Below are 21,012 nucleotides of genomic sequence, written 5' to 3'. Positions count from 1 at the left end.
CACAGGACGCTCCAAACTTATAGGCAGATGGGGAGAATGGTGACTTGGGGACACCCAGGACTTGCAGCTAGCGTCTGAAGACAGGGCGGTCCTGTGGGACTGAGCTCCTTAAACTTTGGGGTCAACACGAACTTCAGATAGTTAGTGTCAGAACTAGATTGAATTGTAGGACGCTCAGCTGGTGTCAGAGAACCGGTGTCAGAACATGAAGGCATTGGAGAGCTAACAAGGGAGTGAAAAATTAAGGGGTAAAAATCCAAAAGGAAATCCAGGGAGGTGAGCCCAGCTCCTGAAAGTATTTTTTCCTAGAGCCATCTGTGGTTTTACAAGTGGCTGAAAAACAGGCTGTCAACAGATACATAGAACTAGAGAGACAAAAATTGGACTGCAGGGTGAAGCACAAAAGGGTGCCGCTGGTAAAATCCCATCTAAGCTTTGGATTGGAACCCCAAAAAGTCATACCCTACAAATAAAGAAAACCCTCATTGGATGAAGGGGATCTGAGATTGCTAGTGCCTCTAGTGGTTGGCCAGAAGCAAAATCTTTTATCGAATATGATGCCATTCTCCTAGGCCTCAAATAGGCTCTGTTGTTTTTATGTACAATGTTCAGCATGCAAATAAAAATGAGATCTATCAGGAAAGGAGACTATTTGACTAAACCCCAAGAGAAACATGCACAGTAGAAACAGACTAACAGAAGACCCAGATAAAACACACAGACTTTTAATGTGTTCACAGGAATAAAATATATATATATATATATATTTTTTTTTTTCACGAGAATAAATGACAAAAAAAGTTCTCTGGCCCTGACTGGGTAGCTCAATTGGCTAGAACATCTTCCCAATATGCCAAGGTTGTAGGTTCGATCCCTGGCCACACAAGAATCAACCAATGAATGCATAAATAAGTGGAGCAATAAATTGATTTTTTTTCTCTGTCTCTCAAAAAAAAATAAGAAAAAGTTTTCTGAGTTTCTCAGAGAACTTGAAACAAACAAACAAAACAACAACAAACAAAATAATGAAACAGAGAGCCTAGAGCTGTAAAACCCAACAACTGAAATTGAGATAGGCGTAGAAATAAGTCAGACCCAGCTAAAGAAAGCATTAGTGACCTGGAAGACAGGTTAGAAGAAAATACCCAGACTGAAACACAGACAACTTTTAAAAAGGGCATAAAAGGCATATGGGCTAAATGTAAAAGCTATAATATACATGTAATTAGAACCGCAGAAGCAAAGAGCATATTTTCCTATTTTTGTCTTTTTTTTTGCCCTAAGTTTTGAGAAATTTCTTCAACTTTATCTTCCAACCTTCTATTGCATTTTCATTTCATGCCTGTTTTCACATTTTTAATTTCTAAGAGCTCTTTGTGTGTCTGACTGTGCCCTTTTTATACAGCATCTTTTATCTCACAGAGGATATTAAGAATACAAATGCTCCTCAACTTATGATGGGGTTATGTCCCTATAAATCCATCGTAACTTGAAAATGCATTTAATACACCTAACCTCTCGAACATCAGAGCTTAGCCTACCCTACCTTAAACGTTCTCAGAACATTTACATTAGTCAACAGTTGTGCAAAATCATCTAACATAGAGCCTATTTTATAGTAAAATGTTGACTCTCTTGTAATTTATTATGCCTATTGCTTTCACACCATCACAAAGTTAAAAAACACCAAAACCCAAAAAACCGTAAGTGGAACCACCATAAGCTGGGACCATCTCTATCTGGTTTTGATGTTGTCATGTGAAGGTTTTCTTCTCTGTAAGCTTTATTCCTCCTGGTTGCATTTTTTTCTGCTTTTTTCCATCTCTATCTAATATGACTTAGTTGCCTGCGCATATTTACAAGTTGAGAAATAAAAAGCTGACATGAAGCTCTGAGCACATGGGTTTTGCCAGCTCAGGGCATCAGCGTGAGCCGAGCTGGGAGCCCCGATGCCTGCACTTCTCCGGACCCCCTTGGGCTGGTCATATGTCTGCAGTCTCCTCCCCGAGGGGCAGGGCATGGCGACAGGGCTCTGGGAGCCCAGGAAAGAGGGTGGAGATGAAAACCTCGCCCTTGCTCTCAGTATGCTCCTCAGCTGTGCCTGGTGCCTGCTGTCCCTAACCCCACCCCCCCGGCCCAGGTCTTGTTTCACCCTCATCAGAGGAAAACCCTCCGGTTGTCACTGAGGTGGGGACAGGTAGTCCAGGCTTTGAGGAGTGAGGAATGGGATCTACTGCTTTGTAAACAGACTTTTCCCAGACCTCCTGAAAGGACTCGCAGTTGAATGGAGAGAGGGGACATAAATGTAAATAATTGACTGTAAGGACCTGCCAAAGGTATTTAAAATGACAAGGAAGCCCAGAAGGAGTTCATTGAGAACTGAAGAGTAGGGGGAAGTGTCCAGAGAAACAAATTTGCTTGGGCACAGGAGGAAAGCAGGGCCTCCCCTGCCCAGCACAGGCCAGGACGTGCCAGACGCATTCGGGGCCAGGCAGGGAGGACCACGCTGGGCGCCGTTGTGGGGAGAGTGTGGGGGCCCCCATCTTCCCAGAAGCCATCTGGTCTGTCACCTGTACCCCTAACCAGTCCCTCTGATTTTGTTCAAGACTTGTTACTATCTGGTGGTCCACACACTTCTGGTCCTGCGGCCTGGCCTGCCCAGTCCAGTCTGACTGGTTACTGTGCTCCTGCCGGCTCACCCCACCCACCCTGCCTGCCGCCCTCACCTCCCAGCTCCCCGTTTGTTTCCGGAGTCCCCCCCATGACCCCCTTCCACCTCTCCCCCAGCAATGCTGTCACTGGCAGGCTTACCGGATAAAATACAGGGCACAGTTTCATTTGAATTTCACATAAACAGTGAGTCAGTTTGGGTGTAGGTATGTCCCTAATATTGCAATACTTGGGACAAATATAAGCATCCCAAATACTTGTGCTAAAAAAAAGAAAAAAAAGGTCCCCTTCCAGGCCAGCTGCCTGCAGGTGGAGTCCTCTGCTCCTGCTGGAGGTCTGGGGTTTCCCTGAGGAAGACGCTGGCCACACACAGACAAATCCAGCTTTATCGGGGATAAAACCATGTGCTTCTCCGTCCATCTGACCCTCCTGTCTCTTTCCCAATTTCTCCAGAGTAAGGAAGGAGCAGGGGCCGGGTCATGACCCTCAAAACTCTAACCGTAACCCCTGAGGCTGTTGGGGTGCTGGCCCCAGGACATACCCAGAGGCCCTGTTAAAGCACTGCGCTGTGTGGCATCGAGGAGGGGCTGCCCTGCTGGGCCCCGGTCAAGGGTCCACGTGGTTGCTGCTAGGTGTCCCTCTGGCTGCCCGTCCAGCGGCTCCGTCAGCCCTGTGGCTTCTGTGCTACATCTGTGACTTGGGACCTTTTTTGAGATGCCCCTACCCAGGGTCTTGGGGTCTCCTGAGTGTGGCCTGGGATAGGGCTTGCTGGACAGAACCCCTCCGAGCTTCTCCAGCCCCGAGGGACTGCCCCCTCTCTGCTTCCTTCTGCCTCGGGTTCCACTCACTGAGAGCATAAGCCTAAGAGGGAAACGTTTTTAAAAATATATGTTTTTATTGATTTCAGAGAGAGAAGAAGGGAGAGGGAGAGAGAGATAGAAACATCAATGATGAGAGTCATTGGATGAGCTGCCTCCTGCACGCCCCTTACTGGGGATCGAGCCCACAGCCCAGGCATGGGAATCAAACCTCCATCTCCTGGAACCACATCGAGAAACTTTCCAACATTCCCCATGGCACTTACATTCCAATTCAAGTGTTTCACAAGTCTCTTAGCCACTGCATATGTTGACCTGTTGCTATGGACTGAACTGTGGCCCCCAATTCAGATGACGAAGCCCTGAACCCAGTGTGGCTGTATCTAGAGATGTAGCCTTTGGGAAGTAATTAAGGCTGGATGGGGTAACAAGGGTGGGGCCCTGGCTGATGGGGTTAGTGCCCTTATGAGAAGAGACACCAGAGAGCTTGCACTTTCCATACAAAGAAGAGGCCTTGTGAACACACAGCAAGACGGCAGCCTCCTAGCCTGTGGTGACACTGGTTTTGTTACACGTTGTATCACCTGAAGTCGCCGTTTCCAGGAACCTCCTATGCCAGATGAGGACTGACTGCATCTCTGTGGAACGTGTCCTTGTTTGAGGCAACCTGGATTAAAGAGTCACAGGACTGGCCAGCAAAACCCCTTCCAGGGTTTTCCTTTAACAGCCGCAGCTGTTAGTGTCACTGTTGCACTTTAATTTAGAAGTCAGTGTCGAAGTTTAACACGTGTGAGAAGCTGAAAAATGTGAGTGGCGGGAGCTGGGCTTTGTTTTTCCAAACATGTTTCCAAAAGATTGTTTTATTTAAAACACACACAGAGTTGGATACAAATGCCTTTTAAATCATTGTGGTGGAGACGGTCACACTGATTGCTATAATCGTCATCTCCTCCTCTCCCAAGCCCACAGTCTCAGTCTTGCGAAGCAGGAGGAAGGAGGGTCTCGTCCTTCACGCCTGTTGGCTGTAATGAGTCCTTGGATGACAGTAATTACATGACCAAAAGTCCCACAGCTGTTCGGCAATTATTAAAGTTTCGCAGTTGCTGGTTTTCCTACTGGCATCTTACAACCTGAGGAAGAACGAGACAGCTCATGACGTGACACTGAGTTTACTCTCTCTTGTGATGTTTCAGCCACTGGCAGAGAGAAATAGCTGACACTGGGCAGTTTTACAGGCGGACGGACAAGCACCAGTGGACACCGGCCTCTCTGCAGAAGCAGCAGTATCCCAGTGATGGGCACAGCCAAGCACCCTGAGCCAGGAAGAGGCAGGATGTGAACCCAGCCACATTTTCCGAACTCCGAGGCCACTATGTGCTCACCCACCCTATTGTTGCTTCTGTCGCTAAGAAATCAATGCCATCATCCTCACAGAATGAGGTTTGAGCTATTTGCCCCTTACCAAATTCAAAACTGAGTTTCAAGGTTCCATATTCTGAGTTTTCAGTTTCACTTCCCTGATCTATGCCAACAACTCCTCTGCCCTCTGCCCTTTCCTACACCCACTCTCCCCTAACCAACCACATGCCATCCTGGCCTTCCTGTCATCCCAACAGACTTCAACCTAAAGCTCTTCCACGCAGGTTTGACAAAGGCATTACATCAGGAGCAGGTACAAAACTATAACCGGTAAGAACACTACTCAGTGATCAGGGCTTTGTTCACTAGAATCATTTTTTTTCAAATGCCCCTTTACAAATTATCCCGTCATTCCTACGAGAAGTGTTCTCTGCCTCCTCTGACCTTTTATCTCTGTTTATATCACACTCTTGACTCTTACTGGAGCCCATAAACACGCTCCCACCTTCCTGGGCTGGACTATTTCTTTGAAAGCTGACAGGATCTGGAGAAGAGCAAGGGCTGGATTACTCTCCAAGGGTGAACTATCTGCTGCCAGCTCTGAGCTCAGGAAGTGTAGTGTCGGTAATGTGGATACTGACCCCATCCCTCACCTGGGAAAGAAGGGACCAGAGTGCCGAGAGAGTGACTCCAAGGACCATAGGAGAGGTACGTGCTTGACACCCAATACCAGGCGTGAAGGGTCTGGATCTTGGACCCTGAGTGGCCAACCTGGGAGCCAATCGTCTGCTGTCTAAGGCTGCCTACTTTAGGCATGTGGGGTTTTCTCTGGCCACTTTCCTTGCACTTTCTCCTTAGTTTCCTTGAGAACATTCTAGATGACACAATAGTTCTCTTTTTACATTAAAACTCTATTGTTGTCCACTCTGATGCGTATTTGGTGCCACAGCACTTTCCCGTTTTACTGCATGTTGACAAACACCACGTGAAAACCAATCGGGCTTTACGGATCTGTACTCACCAAGCATTTCTTCTAAAGTTGCTGTGGCGGGTTCATTCACATGAAATACATAGTCATTATTTCTAGGAGAAAAAGGAACAGGCTTGTTACTGCACAAAGCAGGGGGCAGACCACCTTCACCATTTACGTGAGGCGCCTTTAAATGGTTTCCCTTTAGGACCCACCTGCTCCTTCCTGTCCCACTTGCTGGCTTTTTGCCTCACTCCTCTGGCCACCTACGAGCCGCGCCGGGCGAGCTGACCCACTAAGCTCTCTCTTTCTCACATTCGCTCATGCAGAAGAGTCGGTATCCAACTACACATACACGTGTGCTTACGTACTGCACATGTGCGCATACATAAGCACACACACACACTACACGCCCCCAAATCTTTCCTGCAATTCATCAATTTCAACATTGGGCCAAAGCCACATGCTGGCCACAAGCCCCTTCTTCCTCTGCTTCCACATCATTTTATTCTGAGCCACGTGACGTTTGCAGGGTGACTCATCCTGACGTAACTAGCTGGGGTGGTGGTGAGCGCCGTACAGTAGGTGCTGACTCGACCACGAGTTTCTGAGCCTGCGGGACTTGCTCACTGTTACCGGCTGCCACACCCGCGGGCACCCAGGCGTCGCATGGCGTCTCGCAGGTACTCACTCCTTCCTTTTCTCCACCGTGCCCAGCCTCACCATCGCTGCCAGGGCGTTTTTCTGTACTTCAGAAGATAACACATCGTAACACTGCGAGGCACCTAAAGCAGAGGTGGAGGGGTCAGTGGAGCACTTTTGTTCTCAACTAACGGCCATCCCCACCCCCGAGGCGTGACTGACCTTGATCGAGGAGCTGACCTGTGAACGCCCTGACTCCAGCCAAGTACTGCTTCTCAGTGAAGAGGTCTTCTTCCCTCAGGAGGTATTTGCAAATTATCTGATTTTAAGAAGACGAGGCAGAGCTGAAAAGGGCAGTCAGTACAACACAGCGGCAGGTAATTCTATAATGCCCGCTTCAGAGAACCATACACTTGTGAGAGCAAGGGTCCAAGCCCAGAAAGGCTGTGGAATTTTTAAGAGCTCTACTGAGCTTATAACACTGTTTACAATTAGAAACAAGTATGCAATAGTATTGACATTTATAAAAATATAATTTCCCACTTTAATGGTTACAAGTGAAATGAATTGCAATCAGCTTAATTCATCTTGTGCTGCTTAGGAAGAGAGGGACCAGATTTTCTGTAACTTAATTTTTTCTCTAAAAAGACTTAATAACATGCTAGATCTTAAAATACTTGATGATTTCTACTAAGAAAGGTGCCTAATGGTAGAGATAGTATTTATCCAATACCTACTAAGGGCAGGGCTGGCACGGTCCCCCTCACTGACCACAGCACTGCTTGGCCAGGAAGTTGGTCCCGGTGCCCTTCTCCGGTGTGGAGCTGAGAGCTGAGTTCTCTTCTCCCAAATGTGTGTGAGGCCCTTACGGTTTCCACCTCAAACAACCTTCTCCCTCTGAATGGGGCATGACTCCTGCTGGCAAACCCACCATCCCCTCTCCTTACTCACTCAGAGTCGGACACACTTGTGGATACTTCCACTTGAACTTCTTTCCCTTCCACTGACTTTATGTGTCACTCAAATCTTGCAATTATTAAGTGCCTACTATGTGTCAAACACCTTGCTACATACTCTGAACAAACACTATAAGGTAATAACAATGCTTGGGTATAACTGTGGTCACAGGAATACTGTGCTCACGGTGTCATTAAGCTGTCAAGTTCCTGGGTCTGTAATGCACCAAGCCCCCTCCTGCATGCAGGGAGCACCGTCTCGCCTGACAGGTGAAATCACTCACCCAGTAATCAGTCTCTCTAGTTCTACCATCCACCTGGGGAAGATTCTTGCCCATCAGGCCAGAAATAAGTACAGGGTGGAAATCTTAGTTATATTTGACATGGAAGGATAACAGAGACCTTGTGAAAGATTTACATACCTGATAACTTTCCACAAAAGGTTTAAAGAGTCCTATTAAAAATTCTAACACAGTATTTCCTTTCTCTGTAACTAGGATGTCCCTTGCTGTCATCTGAATGGTCTCACTTTTACAAAGTAGGTAACAGCCTTCTTCAAAGTCCTGGAAGGGGTGGGGAGAAGGCAGAATGGATCCACTATGTTAGTACATAGCTGAGCTCAGTGTGTACAGTGAGGTGCCACAGAACAAGAGAACCCCAACTATCACAACCTTCCCAGAGGGTCTGGCTGTTACATGGTAGCAAAGAAAGCATTTGTTCTAACATTCAGACCTGAACTTCACACATAGCAAACACAACCATTTGTAAGCTGAGGAGTCACAACCTGGGTGATGGATTTTCTTTCCCTTTGCACAGTCACACTCCTTAAACAGGCAGGGCATATAGCAAGTCCTAAAATACTTAGATTTATGCTCAAAAGCTGTGGCACCCTGCCTCTTTCTCTAGTGTCTAACACCTACACAGTGTACAAAAGCTGACCCCTGCTGTCTATCCCGGCCTCTCCCCACCCCAGCGCCCTAGCACCCCAGCAGTCCAGCTCCAGGAGCCAATCCCTCATCAGCTGTCTGCAGCACCAGGCAAGAGCACACTGTCTACTCTTAAAGCAAAAGGCCCCACTCGTTCCAACAGTTGTTAACAGGAAAATGTGTGCTGGCTGGTAAATTTTTAGCAAAATAGAGTTGAGTTGATTTATTTGCAGTGGCTGCAGTAACGGTTCAAAAAATGACCCTTTTCTTACCAAATAATCCCTAAATTATTGATAAAATTTAACCAAAAGTCAAACTCGAGTTTGCTGAAATGTGAGTGTTCCAGTTCCCCTTAAGCCTGCTGCACGTTGCCCAAAGGGAGGACACATCTGGGCACCGATGCTGGACATTCCCAGAACTCACTCTGCAGATACGCTTCTCCCTGGCTGCTAGGATTTACCTTCACTGTGTTTCCTGGAAGGAAGATGAACTCATCCAACAAAACATCGTGTAGGAAGCGAAAGCAACTGTAGACATCCTCTGGAAACAAATTCATTACAGAAAATTACAACACTGGTTTTTAAACTTTCAGGGAGAAGCAAGAAGTCCACAATGTTCCAGAAATGCAGTCCTTCAAAGGCATGCCATTCATCCATCAAGGATTAGAGTTAAGACCCCCAATGAAAGCTATAACCAACCCAAATTTTATATACAGGGCCAACTACAGTCTAGCACTGTGTTTTAAATATGTTTTTATTGATTTCGGAGAGCGGAAGGGAGAGGGAGAGATAGAAACATCAATGATGAGAAAGAGTCACTGATTGGCTGCCTCCTGCACGCCCCACACTAGGGATCAAGCCCGCAACCCGGACATGTGCCCTGACCGGGAATCCAACCGTGACCTCTAGGTTCATGGGTCGATGCTCAAAACACTGAGCCACAACAGCTGGGCTAGTCTCGCAGTTTTAATGGTTGAATCTAAATGACAACCAAGCCTCTCATCTGTCAGTCTGGACTGAGCAAGACACTACACTCCTTAGAAACTAGGGAGCTCCCCTTTCCCTTCCCAGGCCCCCCAGCAGAGCAGAGACAGGCTGCTTCATCTATTCCGGATTCCTGTTTCCAATCTCCTGACGTCTTTCGCACTAGAACGCGGGAGCATACAACCGAAGGTCCTCTCTCATTCCCTGATGTGTAGGCTACCTGCCTGCCAACCACAGAGGCCCCCTTGTCCTCCTGACACGTGCTGTGAACTTTCTCCTTAGAAACACATACAGATGGATGTCAAATGTTGCCTCTGTTTCAGGGCATTCAGTTGTGGATGAATTCTGATGTAGAAAACCTCAGAGTGGAAATCAAGATTTAAGTTTTCTGTGGGCTAAACTGGGTCATCTGAGCTCTCTGGGCCCATTTCCTCCATAACCAAATGAGGGCATGGACACAGGATGTCTAAGGTTCCTCTCAAGGCTAAAGGTCTGGCTGAGCCATGCTTTCCACTCTTTTTCTTAGAATTACCTACAGAGCTCTGAAAACCAACCATCTAGCCCACACTCCAGGCCATTGACCCAGAACTTTCAGGGATGGGGCTCAGCCTCCAGTAACTGTAAAGTGCAGCCTGGGTAGGAAACCTCGGCCTTGATGACAGGCTCCTGTGAACAGAAACTGCTCATCGGCACAATCCTCACCGCAGCCAGGATGCTGCTGCGTGTTGGCCCACCTGTCTGCCTGTCAGATGACGGAGTTGTCAGAGCATAAAAGAGCATCAGGCCTGGAAATGGAAAACTGGGCTCTAGTTCCAGATTGTTCCCTAACCTAACTTCCGAGTGCACAGGCCTGGCCTTGCTGATATGTGGGCTGCACACATGTGGCTGAGCAAGGCTCCAATGTTGCTCCCGACCAGGAACTGAATGGCCAGGTCTCTTCAACGATTCAAGGCCAGATTCCCCACAGTTACCTTTTCTGACCCCGTGAGCCATCTGCAGTGCCAGAGCCACTAAGGAGGGCCGGACAAAAACGTTGAGCAGCTGGTTTCTGTAAGCTGAGCATGTGAGGAGGGTGACGTGCTGGTATATGAGGCCGTCGACTACTTCTGAGTCTCTGGCGTCCACTTTCAGGACCACCTGGTCTTTGACAAGGCTGGCTATGTTGGAGTGCAGCAGGATGCTGGACTGGATCACCTCCTCGGCGGCTTCATTATCTACACACAAGACAACTCATTCAGGCAAATGGCAAAAAAGGGGCTGGGTCACCACTGGGACTCTTAGGCCTACGAGGCACCAGTGCTGTGACCTGACCTACTGATTCAAATGCCAGGACTGGCTTTAGGTTCTACCAGCTGAGCTAATGACATCATATGTGAAGGGCATTTTTTCTATTTCAAAACCCAAACTCTCTCTCTAAGGACATGTAACACATCCTCCCCAAATCTGTCAGCTGCACATCAAATGCACTCTGAAAACCAATTACTTCCTCAGGAACCAAGGTACCCAGAGTTCCGTGAGAGCTTCCAGTTACATGATCAGAACATCACCTATATGTGAATTTAACAACAGTAAGACAAGAAGGCCCATAAGTATATATTAAAACATGCTTCACACACGTGTACACACACACACACACCTTGCTTAGATCAATTCTAAGATGGCAAGAAAATCGCTCTGCAACTTTGCAGGTGAACAAAAGGGCCTCCCAGAGCAGAGGGGTGCTGAGGGGATTTTCTGGGTTTCCTACATCAAAGGTAACTAAACAGTTACCACAACAGTTCCTGTAACTCGCCAGCAGGCACTACACTGGCCTGGAGATAACCGAGTTAGGGTTACCGAAACATAATGAGGAGGTGTTGGTATTTAACAAATCTTCTTGGCAAGGGAAATTATTCCACTGTTAGCCTGAGCCAAAGAGCTGGTTGAGGCAGGTAAGCAGGCACCTGCCTAAGCTGGGCCACAGGTTCTGCATATGCCTCATGGCAAGGACAGTGAGAGCAGTGGTTCTCCTTCTGGACTCCCCCACACTTGATCTGGATGCCCTCACACTCAGTCTGGACACCTCCACACTCAGTCTGAACCAATGCGCCTTGGCTCAGGTGGCTTATGGTGATGACATAGGCACAATAATATAGGGTGGGGCAAAAGTGGGTTTACAGTTGTTCGTATGGGAAATAATACAAGAATAAACAATACAATAAAACAGTAATACAAGAATAAACTCTGTTTTGAGTACCCGCAACTGCAAACCTACTTTTGCCCCACCCTGTATTATGTATAATAGATTTCATGTATATAATACAATACGATATTATATAATGACATATATCATAAAAAGCTCTAGATATGAGAGTTTAGGAATATGGGATAATCTGAGTAAAAAGAAAAAATCCTGCATCTACATAATTCTAAATTAGAAATGATGATCATTCCCTCCACACTCTTCCTGTACTTAGATACCAATGGACTCTTGCTTTATAGTAACTGGAGTTATTTTAGTGGCTGAACAGATACTCTTAGCTATGGACTGGCCGCATATTTATCCCATCTTGAAAAAACAAAATGACTTAGAAAAATAGGCGTCCGTGGTTTCCCATGGTCGTGGGCCAAACTGCTATGAGATTAGCACTTTACCTCTGCCGCTCATGCCTGTCTGCCTGTGATACAGCCACATGCCCTCGGCCTCCTGTGAGACCATTAAACACTGAGAATAGGTGTCTACTTATCTTTATTCCCCTACTGGTGACCGACACTCAACTGATGGCCATTTCGGTAACTAATTCCCCCTAAACGTCTCTTAGCTCCACCCAGCTATGAACGGCCCTGGTCCAGGCTTCTTTGCCCCTCATCTGGCAGAGTAGCCTCCCAGCCCACACTCTCTCCCCACTGTGGTCACCCTGAAACTGGTACCAGCTGGCTTTCTAAAGGCCAGTTTGTGATCCTTCCCTGCTTAAAATCCGTGATTGCCCCATGTAACCTACACATGTAGTGCAGACCCCACGGCACGCAGGCTGGTAGGCCCAGCTGCTGTCCTCCTCCTACGTCCCATACCCAGAGCCAGCGTCCCAACCCTACAACCCCCTGCAGGCCAAGGGGTCCCAGGTGCTGTCAGGCCATTTCAATGTCCTAATCCTGTGCTAGCAACGCCCCCCTCCCACTGTCTTCTTGAAAGGCTCCTATTTTCCATCAAGCCTGATTCAGAAGTCTCTTCTATGAAATCTTGCCTGAGTGTGGGCCCTTCCTCTGCAGGTTCTCAGCCACGCTCCGAGCCTGTCAGTAGCTTGTATTTGTTTCACTGGACGTCTTTACAGGTTTGCTGGTCACCCATCCTGCTCTCTACAAACCAGAACCTTCAGAACAGGGGCTGCACCTTGCTCATCTCTGCATCCCTGACAGTACCAGCACCAACCAGGTGCCCAACACAGTTTCATGAGTGAACAGCAGGTGCCTGACTCCAAATAATTGCCTGGTCTTAAAGGGCTGTATTTCCCACTGCAGTCTCTACAACGTTAAATCAGAGAGACTGAAAACAACTCAGGATAATTACTGTCATATACACCCAACTCCCAGCAGCACAGTGTTCACAACTCCAATGTTTAGAGGTGTTATTAACACAACCCAGTCAGGAAAATGGGTTGCAAACACAATGTGGTTTAAAAGAGCTGTGTATAGAGGGACGGATTCTATGTGGAGTCAAAAAAGATCCACCATTTACTCTCCACTCTGCTAGATGCCAAGATGGTATTCCAGTCCTCAGGATAGTCTCGGAGGGAGAAACAAACATGTACAATTCTCACATAACCAAAGTCCTATAGCAATAAAAACAGACTGGGTTTTCTTTCCCTCTCTGAACAATGCTTTGCTCCAAGTCCTATGTAGGTTTTCATATCCAGGCTACAACTTTTCGAAATGAAGAAATAAAAAGCTAGTATTCTCATCGTGTATGCTCCACATACACACCGGACCACGTGAGGAAGCCCCCGAAGGTCTGGGTTAAGCCTTTCAGCCACAACGTCTTCTCCACCAGTGCGTCAAAGTCCATGGATGGCCGGTGCTGGAGCAGCACGGCCACAACGAGGACCCATGGGCTCAGCACCAGGTTCTGAATCTGGAGAAGCTGCATTTTGTGGGCGACCTCGACGACAAAGGCGTGCATGTCCTCCGACTGCTTCTGAGGGATGTATCTGAAAGGAGAGCACGGGACAAGTTACAGTTCTACCACGACAAGTGCGCAGGGAGAGGGGATGGGAGAAGACAGGCCCTGGAAGGGTTCTCAGACTTTCTGCCAACTGAGCTCTCCCAGGTCATCTTGTAGGAAGCCGACCTTTGCTTTATTCTGTCCATATGCCTCTAGGTAGGCTGACAGGTGATAAAAATACCCAAGGGAATAGGGTCCTATTATTTCTGGTTCCAGGCAAAAAAACTTGTGCTGCTTTACAAATAGGCTAAATCACCTCTGTGGAAGCAGATGCCTCTGGAGTAGAATGAACGACTGTCCTCTCCAAACCCACAGGACTTAGTGCATCTCTCCTAAAGAACACACGTATCAGATGACTATACATGTCTGCACTGGACAGGCTGTCCTGTCTGACTGACTGCCATTCTGTCCTTCTGAGAAGCTTCAGGGCACTTGCCAAGTACTGCACAACCCTTGCCTGACAGATCCCTCAAGCATGGATCACCAAATTGAATCAGATGACACTGGGAACCTACACAGAGCTGGCTGGAGCCGGAATACACATCTGACCTAAAAGCAAGCCTTGTGACAAGGTGGCTTAATGTGAGAGCTGTAGCCAGTGAGGGCACCCTGTTCTGGCTAATGACCCAACCTGAGACCTATAGAGAGGCCTGTGACAACAACAGCTGACATCTGCTCTGATAACTAACGAAGCTGCCAGCGAGGCACCCTAGCTGCTGTGGGGCTGTTGGGGGTACAGATAAATCATGAATGATGCTGCAGTCATGTGCTGCAGGGCCCAGCAGATGCTTTCTGTCTCCTTTGCTTCCCAGGTGTGTTTCTCTGAATTAAGAAAACCTAAATGTGCATCCTACCTGCATCCCCAAAGAAGCAATTTCATGTCCTTGCCCTTAAAGCTATATCCTTCTTGAGAACAGAAATGCACTCCTGCTGATTATCAGCACTGTCCTGTTCACTGTTACACCCACTCACTCCCGCTCATTATTACACAGTCCTTTCCGGGATCCCAAGTGACACTTAGCACATGCTCTGGCTGGCCTACCATTTCCATGCATTCACTTTTAATAATGCTGTCCTTCCCACTGTTAAGTTAGTTGGGAACTGGATCCCCTGAGAACGAACACTGCCCGACTTTGCGTATTTGACATACACATCCTGTAGCTAATTGTTCTGGGCAAATATGTAATTCTTCTTTAACTGAGGCTTTCCACTTCCCCAATGTGTGATCTCAAATAACCCAGTTCCAGTCCTAGAAACAGTCAAGAATCACAATTTACACCTCCAGTTTTTATCCCTGTTTCTAAATCTGTTACAAAAACACCAGCCTTGCACCTTGGGACCAAGTTGTATGGGCTTCGGCTCAGCCTCCCAGCTGCCAGAGATCGAAGCGATATAGGGTCTCCAAAGTATACGTGGATGCTGCCAAAATTTTCAGAGAGAATCCTCCTGGCTTTCAGTAATCCCTAACAGTATCGCAACAGGGGAAAAGAAAACAGAAAGAAGTAAATTAGGAAATTAGCTGGTTTGCAAACGAGCATTTCCTCTAAAGTCCAACAAATCGGGTTTGGCCATCCTTTACGTACAGTTGTAGATTCCTTTGGCTTGGGAACCCCTAGAAGCTCATACACATAAAGAGTTTCTTCCAATATCTTATCATAACTGATGCTGATTGGAACAAGGTAGGTGTCAAACACTTCCCTTTTGAAAAATGGCTCCATCACAATATTCAGAAGACCTGTAAACAAAGGGAGAAATGGTTTTTCACAAATATCAGAGAGTCTGAGAACAAGGACACATACACAGGGAGATACTACAAGTGTGCATGACAGACTAAGCAGGCCCATAAATATAAACAGTTAAGCTTAAACAGTTACACTTATAAAAAAACCAACAACTTGCAAACAGTGTCAAGTTCTATTCAGCAGCTGTAATGACACCACCCCTAAAGCCTTGGGTTTGTGTTTCTCCTCCAGCCCGTAGCTGACCTACCAAATTTAGGAGTCAATGTCTTGGCAGAGCGGCTTCTTGTCCCTTCGAGGAAAAATTCAACAGGAGCATAACCATTCTTTAAAGAGAAAACACAAACAAACAAAACAAAACACAAAACCCATTGCCTGCGCTCAAAGGGTAAATGCTTCTTTTGATTCCTCCCCCAGCTCCCACCCAGCCCTCTGAACAAACACTGCTCACAGGGAACCCCACAGGAGTCACGTACACAGACTGCTGAGTTCTGCACATTCCTTCAGGGGAAACAGTCAGCTAAGAGGCCCACTCAGATGGTAAGAATTTAAATCAGGTCTTGCAGCAAACTTCAGTGAAAAGAAAATATGGCTGGCAAGTACTTGGCAATTATCTGCACTTACCCGCAACATGGTTTTCACGTATTCGGAGAACACAGCCCAGTAGAGTCTGTTGCCGCCGAAGGTGCGCCGCATGAAGAAGGCGCCCGACATGCGCAGCAGCTCCCCAATCATTTTCATTCCCAGGAAGTCTAAACATAAAGAAGGGTTAATGTTGACTTGCAAAGCCTAAAACTTTCTATAAAGATCTAAACTCAAACTCTATCAAGAAAGATTTCAGGTCTGTAAGACACCCCTGTGATATTAATGATTATACTTTCTGAGAATAAAATCCCCAAGAGGAGACATCTAATAGAATTATGGAAAAGAAGGGACTCTGTGAGCAAGTGCTCACTGGGAGGTTACCTGGTGTCCTCCGTGCACCTCTGCATTTACAACCAGATGAGCTAGAGACAGAGGGCAATAGCAGGCAATGTGACAACTGTAACAATGTCATCAGGCTGACTTCTTCAGTCAGCACCGCTGCTGAACTTGACAGACCAACATGTGTCCATCAGACAACTCTTACCTTTTCTTCTGACCCATCAGGTAAAACATCCACCTTCTTTGAGTGGCACAGATTTAATGAATCAGGCCCAAAATAAGAGGAGGAGTTCCATCATCAGTTTACAGTAGATCTTTCCATTTTCCCTAATTTTCAAGCAACTTCCTCACATGTCTATACAGATGAAAATGCTTCTAATAAGTCCCAGCAGTTTTTTACCTCACTGTTTACTGCATTTATTAACAAAGGTCTATGCTTAAACCTCAGCTTCCCTGGTTACCTTGGAAGATGATAAATAATTTATTTGCCTTAGCAATCCTACTTTTGGGAATCAATCCTATAGGAATAAAAGCACTGATATAAAAATATATTATAAAATTGTTTGTAACAGCAAACCTCAATTAGGTTACAGCTACACTACTGAATATTATATAGCTATTAAAAATTTTAGACATGCAGTTGGACTCTTACCTGACACCATATACAAAAATTAACTCAGAATGGACCAAGGCCCTTAATGTAAGACCTATACCTATAAAACCTTGAATAAAACATAGGGGGAAGGTTCTATGACATTTGATTGGCAATATTTTCTTGAATGTGAAACCAAAAGAGAAAAACCAGGTAAATTGAATGATACCAGAATTAAAAGTTTCTGTGCATCAAAGGAAACAATCAACAGAGTGAAAAGCTGACCCACAGGATGGGAGAAAATATTTGCAAATCATATATCTGACATGGCGTTGATATCCAGAATATATAAAAAACTCCTACAACTCAACAACAAGAACCAAACAACCAAATTTAAAAATGGTCAAAGGACTTGAATAGATATTTCTCTTAAGAAAATTAAAAATAAAATTACCAGAGACCCCAGCAACTCTACCTTTGGGAATACACTGGAAGAACTGAAAGTGAGACTTGAACAGATATTTGTACATCTATGTTCACAGCAGCACTGCTCCCCATAGCCAAAAAGCAGAAGCAACCCAAGTGGCCATCAATGCATGAATGGATAACAACATGTGGTATATACACACAATGGAATATTATCCAGCCTTAAAAAGGAAGAAATTCTGACACATGCTACAAAACATGAATGAACCTTGAAAACATTATGCTAAGTGAAATAAGCCAGTCACAAAAGGGCAAATAGTACATAATTCCACTAATATAAGGTACGTAGAGGAGTCAAATCCACAGACACAGAAAGTAGAATGGTGGTTGCCAGGGGCTTGGGGAGAGTACAATGGGAAGTTACAGTTTAATGGAGACAGAGTGTCAGTTTTGCAAGATGAAAAGACTCCTATGGATGAATGGTGGTGATGATACAACAATGTGAGTGTGTTAATGCCACTGAACTGTACACTTAAAAGTAGTTAAGATGGTAAATGTTATGTTTTGTGTATTTTACCATGACTTAAAAATATATTTAAAAAATTTAGATCTATTTATTGATCTGTAGTCATTGATATATTATCAAATTAAAAAAAGTAAAAGGCAGGTGATACATAAAGGCAGTATAACCTCATTTCTCAACCTAAACCAGAAATCCTCAGCGCACACGTTTGCGTGTCTGTGTCGGCACCATGAGGAGCAGTAGGGAAGGAAAATTACACACAGTGCCTGAAGGAACAGCGAGAGGCTATCCTCACCATCTTCCTCAAATACCTGGGTATTATGAAAATCATTCCAGTGCACATTTTAATTTTTACAATTGAAAAAAGTAGAAAGACAACACATACCCATTCCTGCTGCTATGACTGGTACAGGCAGATCGTAGTTGTACAAAAGGAAAGACAACATCAGAAAGTCGATGTAACTTCGATGACTAGGCAGCAGAACAACTGGATGCTCCTGGATGGCTCGCTGTAGCTTTAAAATAAAGAAATGCAATGTTTTCAGCCCTGAATGGGCAGCTCAGTTAGTTAAAGCGTCGTCCCAATACACCAAAGTTGAGGGTTCAACCCCCGGTCACGGCACATACAAGAAGCAACCAGTGAATGCAAAAATAAGTGGAACAACCAACTGATGTTTCTCTCTCTCTCTCTCAAAGTCGATAAATAAAAAAGAAAAAGAAAAAATTTAAAAAAGAAATGTAACATTTTTAATAATTTCAGTTTTCATATTATTAAAATCATATCTCAAATCAGAACACGGAAGAATATGTGTAGGTACAGAGGGAATACTAATACTGTGTTTCTGCCTCCCCTACTACACACACAACACTTTTCCAGACTTCTAATGCAAGAACATTAAAAATGTAAATTTTTATGGATAAGAATAACAGCGGTGACCACTAACATATATTAGTCGGGCAGCATATTAAGCACTTCATGTAGTAATCATTCTACACACATTGTTTAATACCACATCTGTGAATAGCCTTAGCTTCCTTGCTTGTGACATGGTTATGCATCTAATAAACGGCGGAGCTGGGAACAGAACTGAATTAAAGTCAGAATTAAAATCAGCAGTGAACTGCTACTCCACACTAGTTGTCCACAATAAGAGAGAATAAATCTCTCTCAGGGAGATTAAAAACATCTATGGACTTTTAGGACACACGAGAGGAGCGACATTGCCAGGGACAATGGGTGCCCTGTAGCTGGGAGGCATGCATTTGAGCTTCCAGATGTGTTCCTGAGCCTGTCAACCTCAGCAGTGCTCAGTGGTATCAATGTATTATCTGTTTTTCTGAACTCTCAGCATGACTAACTGAGGGAAGGTAGTTTGTAATCCTTAAGGACAGGGTTAGCCAACATGTCCTGGCCCCAGACACAGTGCCAAACATTCTTCGGCAAAGATCTAGAGAGCAAGCGAGCAATCCAAAGACAGTCACAGAAAGAAAAAGTTGAGTAAAAATAATGTTCCTCAAGCAGCCAATGGTGTTTCTCTCTTTCATCAATATTTCTTTCTCCCTCTCCCTTCCTCTCTCTCTCTCAAACCAATAAAAACATATTTACAAAAAAAAAAAAAAAAATCTTCATAGGAAAGCTTTTCCTTACAGGATAAAGCAAACTATTAAATAATAGAAATGATAGAATTAGAAAAAACACCATTTGGCAACATAGTAATAACTGATTTGGGCAAAAATCATCCATGAACGTAAAAATGAGTGAAGGAAATTATGAAAAACAGAACACAATCATTCTCAAAGTGCCTCTCCACAAGATACTTATTACAAAGGGAAAAACAGTAACTCTACGTTGGAGTAACCTGGCAAATACCAAACACCGCCTTAACCAACTGATATGAGTGAACATCACCTGTGAAGGGACCAACAGACACCATGTCTCCTGGCCTGATGCACTGAGGATACAACATTGCCTCTGAGGTCTGCCTGCCAAAGCGCACAACCTGAGTCTAATACTGAGAAAACACCACTCGAACTCAAACCTGTTCTCTTCAAAAATACTATCATGAAACGCAAAGACTAAGGCATCGTTTCAGAAACTACAGTGACACGGTAGTGGAAGGTAACAACAAATGCCCTAGGATTTTCTTCTGATGGACAAGATATAAATGGGACAGTTGGTGAAATGTGAGTACAAGGTTGTATCAATAGTATTTTAGCAACGTTATTTTGCTTATTCTGATAATTGCACCATAAAAGAATGTCCCTGTTCATAGGAAACACACACCACAATAATGGGGAAAGGACAAAAGGAGCGGGAATCAGGTGAAGCATATGCAGCAATTATTTGTATTACTTCCGTAACTTGCAAACATCTGACATTAGCTTCGTCTGTAAGTCTTCCCTAAGTCAGTCAGTCTGAAGTCTGCAGATCTGAAGGTCAAAGAAGGAAACATTACCCTCCAGAGCACAGAGCCTCTTCTGCCAGACAGATGTCTGAGGATAGGCCTGCCCATTCAGCGCAGGGTGAGAAGATTTGGAGTTGACCAAATAGCGAGGGGTTGAAGAGATCATTTTTTAACAAGCAATACTCACTTTCTGAATACCTTCTTCATTTACACACACTTTTGAGTAAATTTGTTTAAATATTTTGCTCAGGGCAAAGGCAAAAAACCGGATGGCTCCCAGACGCAGCTTGTGGCTCATTTCATCCAAGATCTGACAAGCTTGCTCTCGGAGGACATCCACGGACTGGAGGGATTCCTTGGAAAGCTACAAGGAAAGAGAAAGCGGGGATACACTTCTGTAAAAAGAAGCCAGAGCTCTATTTACTCAAATCAGTTCCAAAGGACAAGTTCCAAATGGGCCAATATTGTGGAACTCAAAAATGGTATGTTTTCTCCTTAATTTAAATGGAAATAGTTTATTTTCCAACAAAACAAAAGTAGATAAATGACCCTATTCAGACAAGTTTAAAGACTAGAAATTCAAAGAGAATCGGCTTTAATCGGCTTTGCAGAATAGCATTTCAGACCTAGGAGCACATCTCACCTCTCCATTAGATGTGTTAATAAGCTCACACCCCAGGAGCCAATGCCCTAGAACACACTTAGTGGAACCTTTCAGCAGACTGCTGCAGCGCTCCATCTGCTTGCTCGATGCCGTTACAAGGTAACATACAAGGTAAAAACACAAGACTACACTGAAATGCCATTCACACTACATTAGATATATAGGAACATGGTACAAAACCCCCAAACTACCAGAGGATAATTAGTGAGCTCGACGA

At 45.2% G+C, this 21,012-nt stretch overlaps 1 protein-coding gene across 1 annotated transcript in view; it reads right to left on the bottom strand.

Annotated features, from left to right (window-relative positions):
* Nucleotides 1–4,332: 4,332 nt before the first annotated feature.
* GNPAT (glyceronephosphate O-acyltransferase) overlaps nt 4,333–21,012 on the bottom strand; it is a 28,094-nt gene continuing 11,414 nt past the window's right edge. The window contains exons 3-16 of the mRNA XM_081123728.1: nt 20,319–20,495; nt 18,112–18,241; nt 15,886–16,013; nt 15,512–15,587; nt 15,106–15,257; nt 14,855–14,985; nt 13,285–13,508; nt 10,296–10,538; nt 8,802–8,881; nt 7,838–7,978; nt 6,682–6,778; nt 6,509–6,602; nt 5,869–5,930; nt 4,333–4,618 (exon numbers count right to left, since the gene is read on the bottom strand). Coding sequence (XP_080979854.1) covers nt 4,575–4,618; nt 5,869–5,930; nt 6,509–6,602; nt 6,682–6,778; nt 7,838–7,978; nt 8,802–8,881; nt 10,296–10,538; nt 13,285–13,508; nt 14,855–14,985; nt 15,106–15,257; nt 15,512–15,587; nt 15,886–16,013; nt 18,112–18,241; nt 20,319–20,495 — 1,779 coding nt within the window. The 3' untranslated portion in view covers nt 4,333–4,574. The remainder of the gene's footprint in view (nt 4,619–5,868; nt 5,931–6,508; nt 6,603–6,681; nt 6,779–7,837; nt 7,979–8,801; nt 8,882–10,295; nt 10,539–13,284; nt 13,509–14,854; nt 14,986–15,105; nt 15,258–15,511; nt 15,588–15,885; nt 16,014–18,111; nt 18,242–20,318; nt 20,496–21,012) is intronic.

Source organism: Miniopterus schreibersii (genome assembly GCF_964146895.1).
Source record: "Miniopterus schreibersii genome assembly, chromosome: 21".
Lineage (NCBI taxonomy): Eukaryota > Metazoa > Chordata > Mammalia > Chiroptera > Miniopteridae > Miniopterus > Miniopterus schreibersii.
This window is presented reverse-complemented; position numbering and strand designations above follow the sequence as displayed.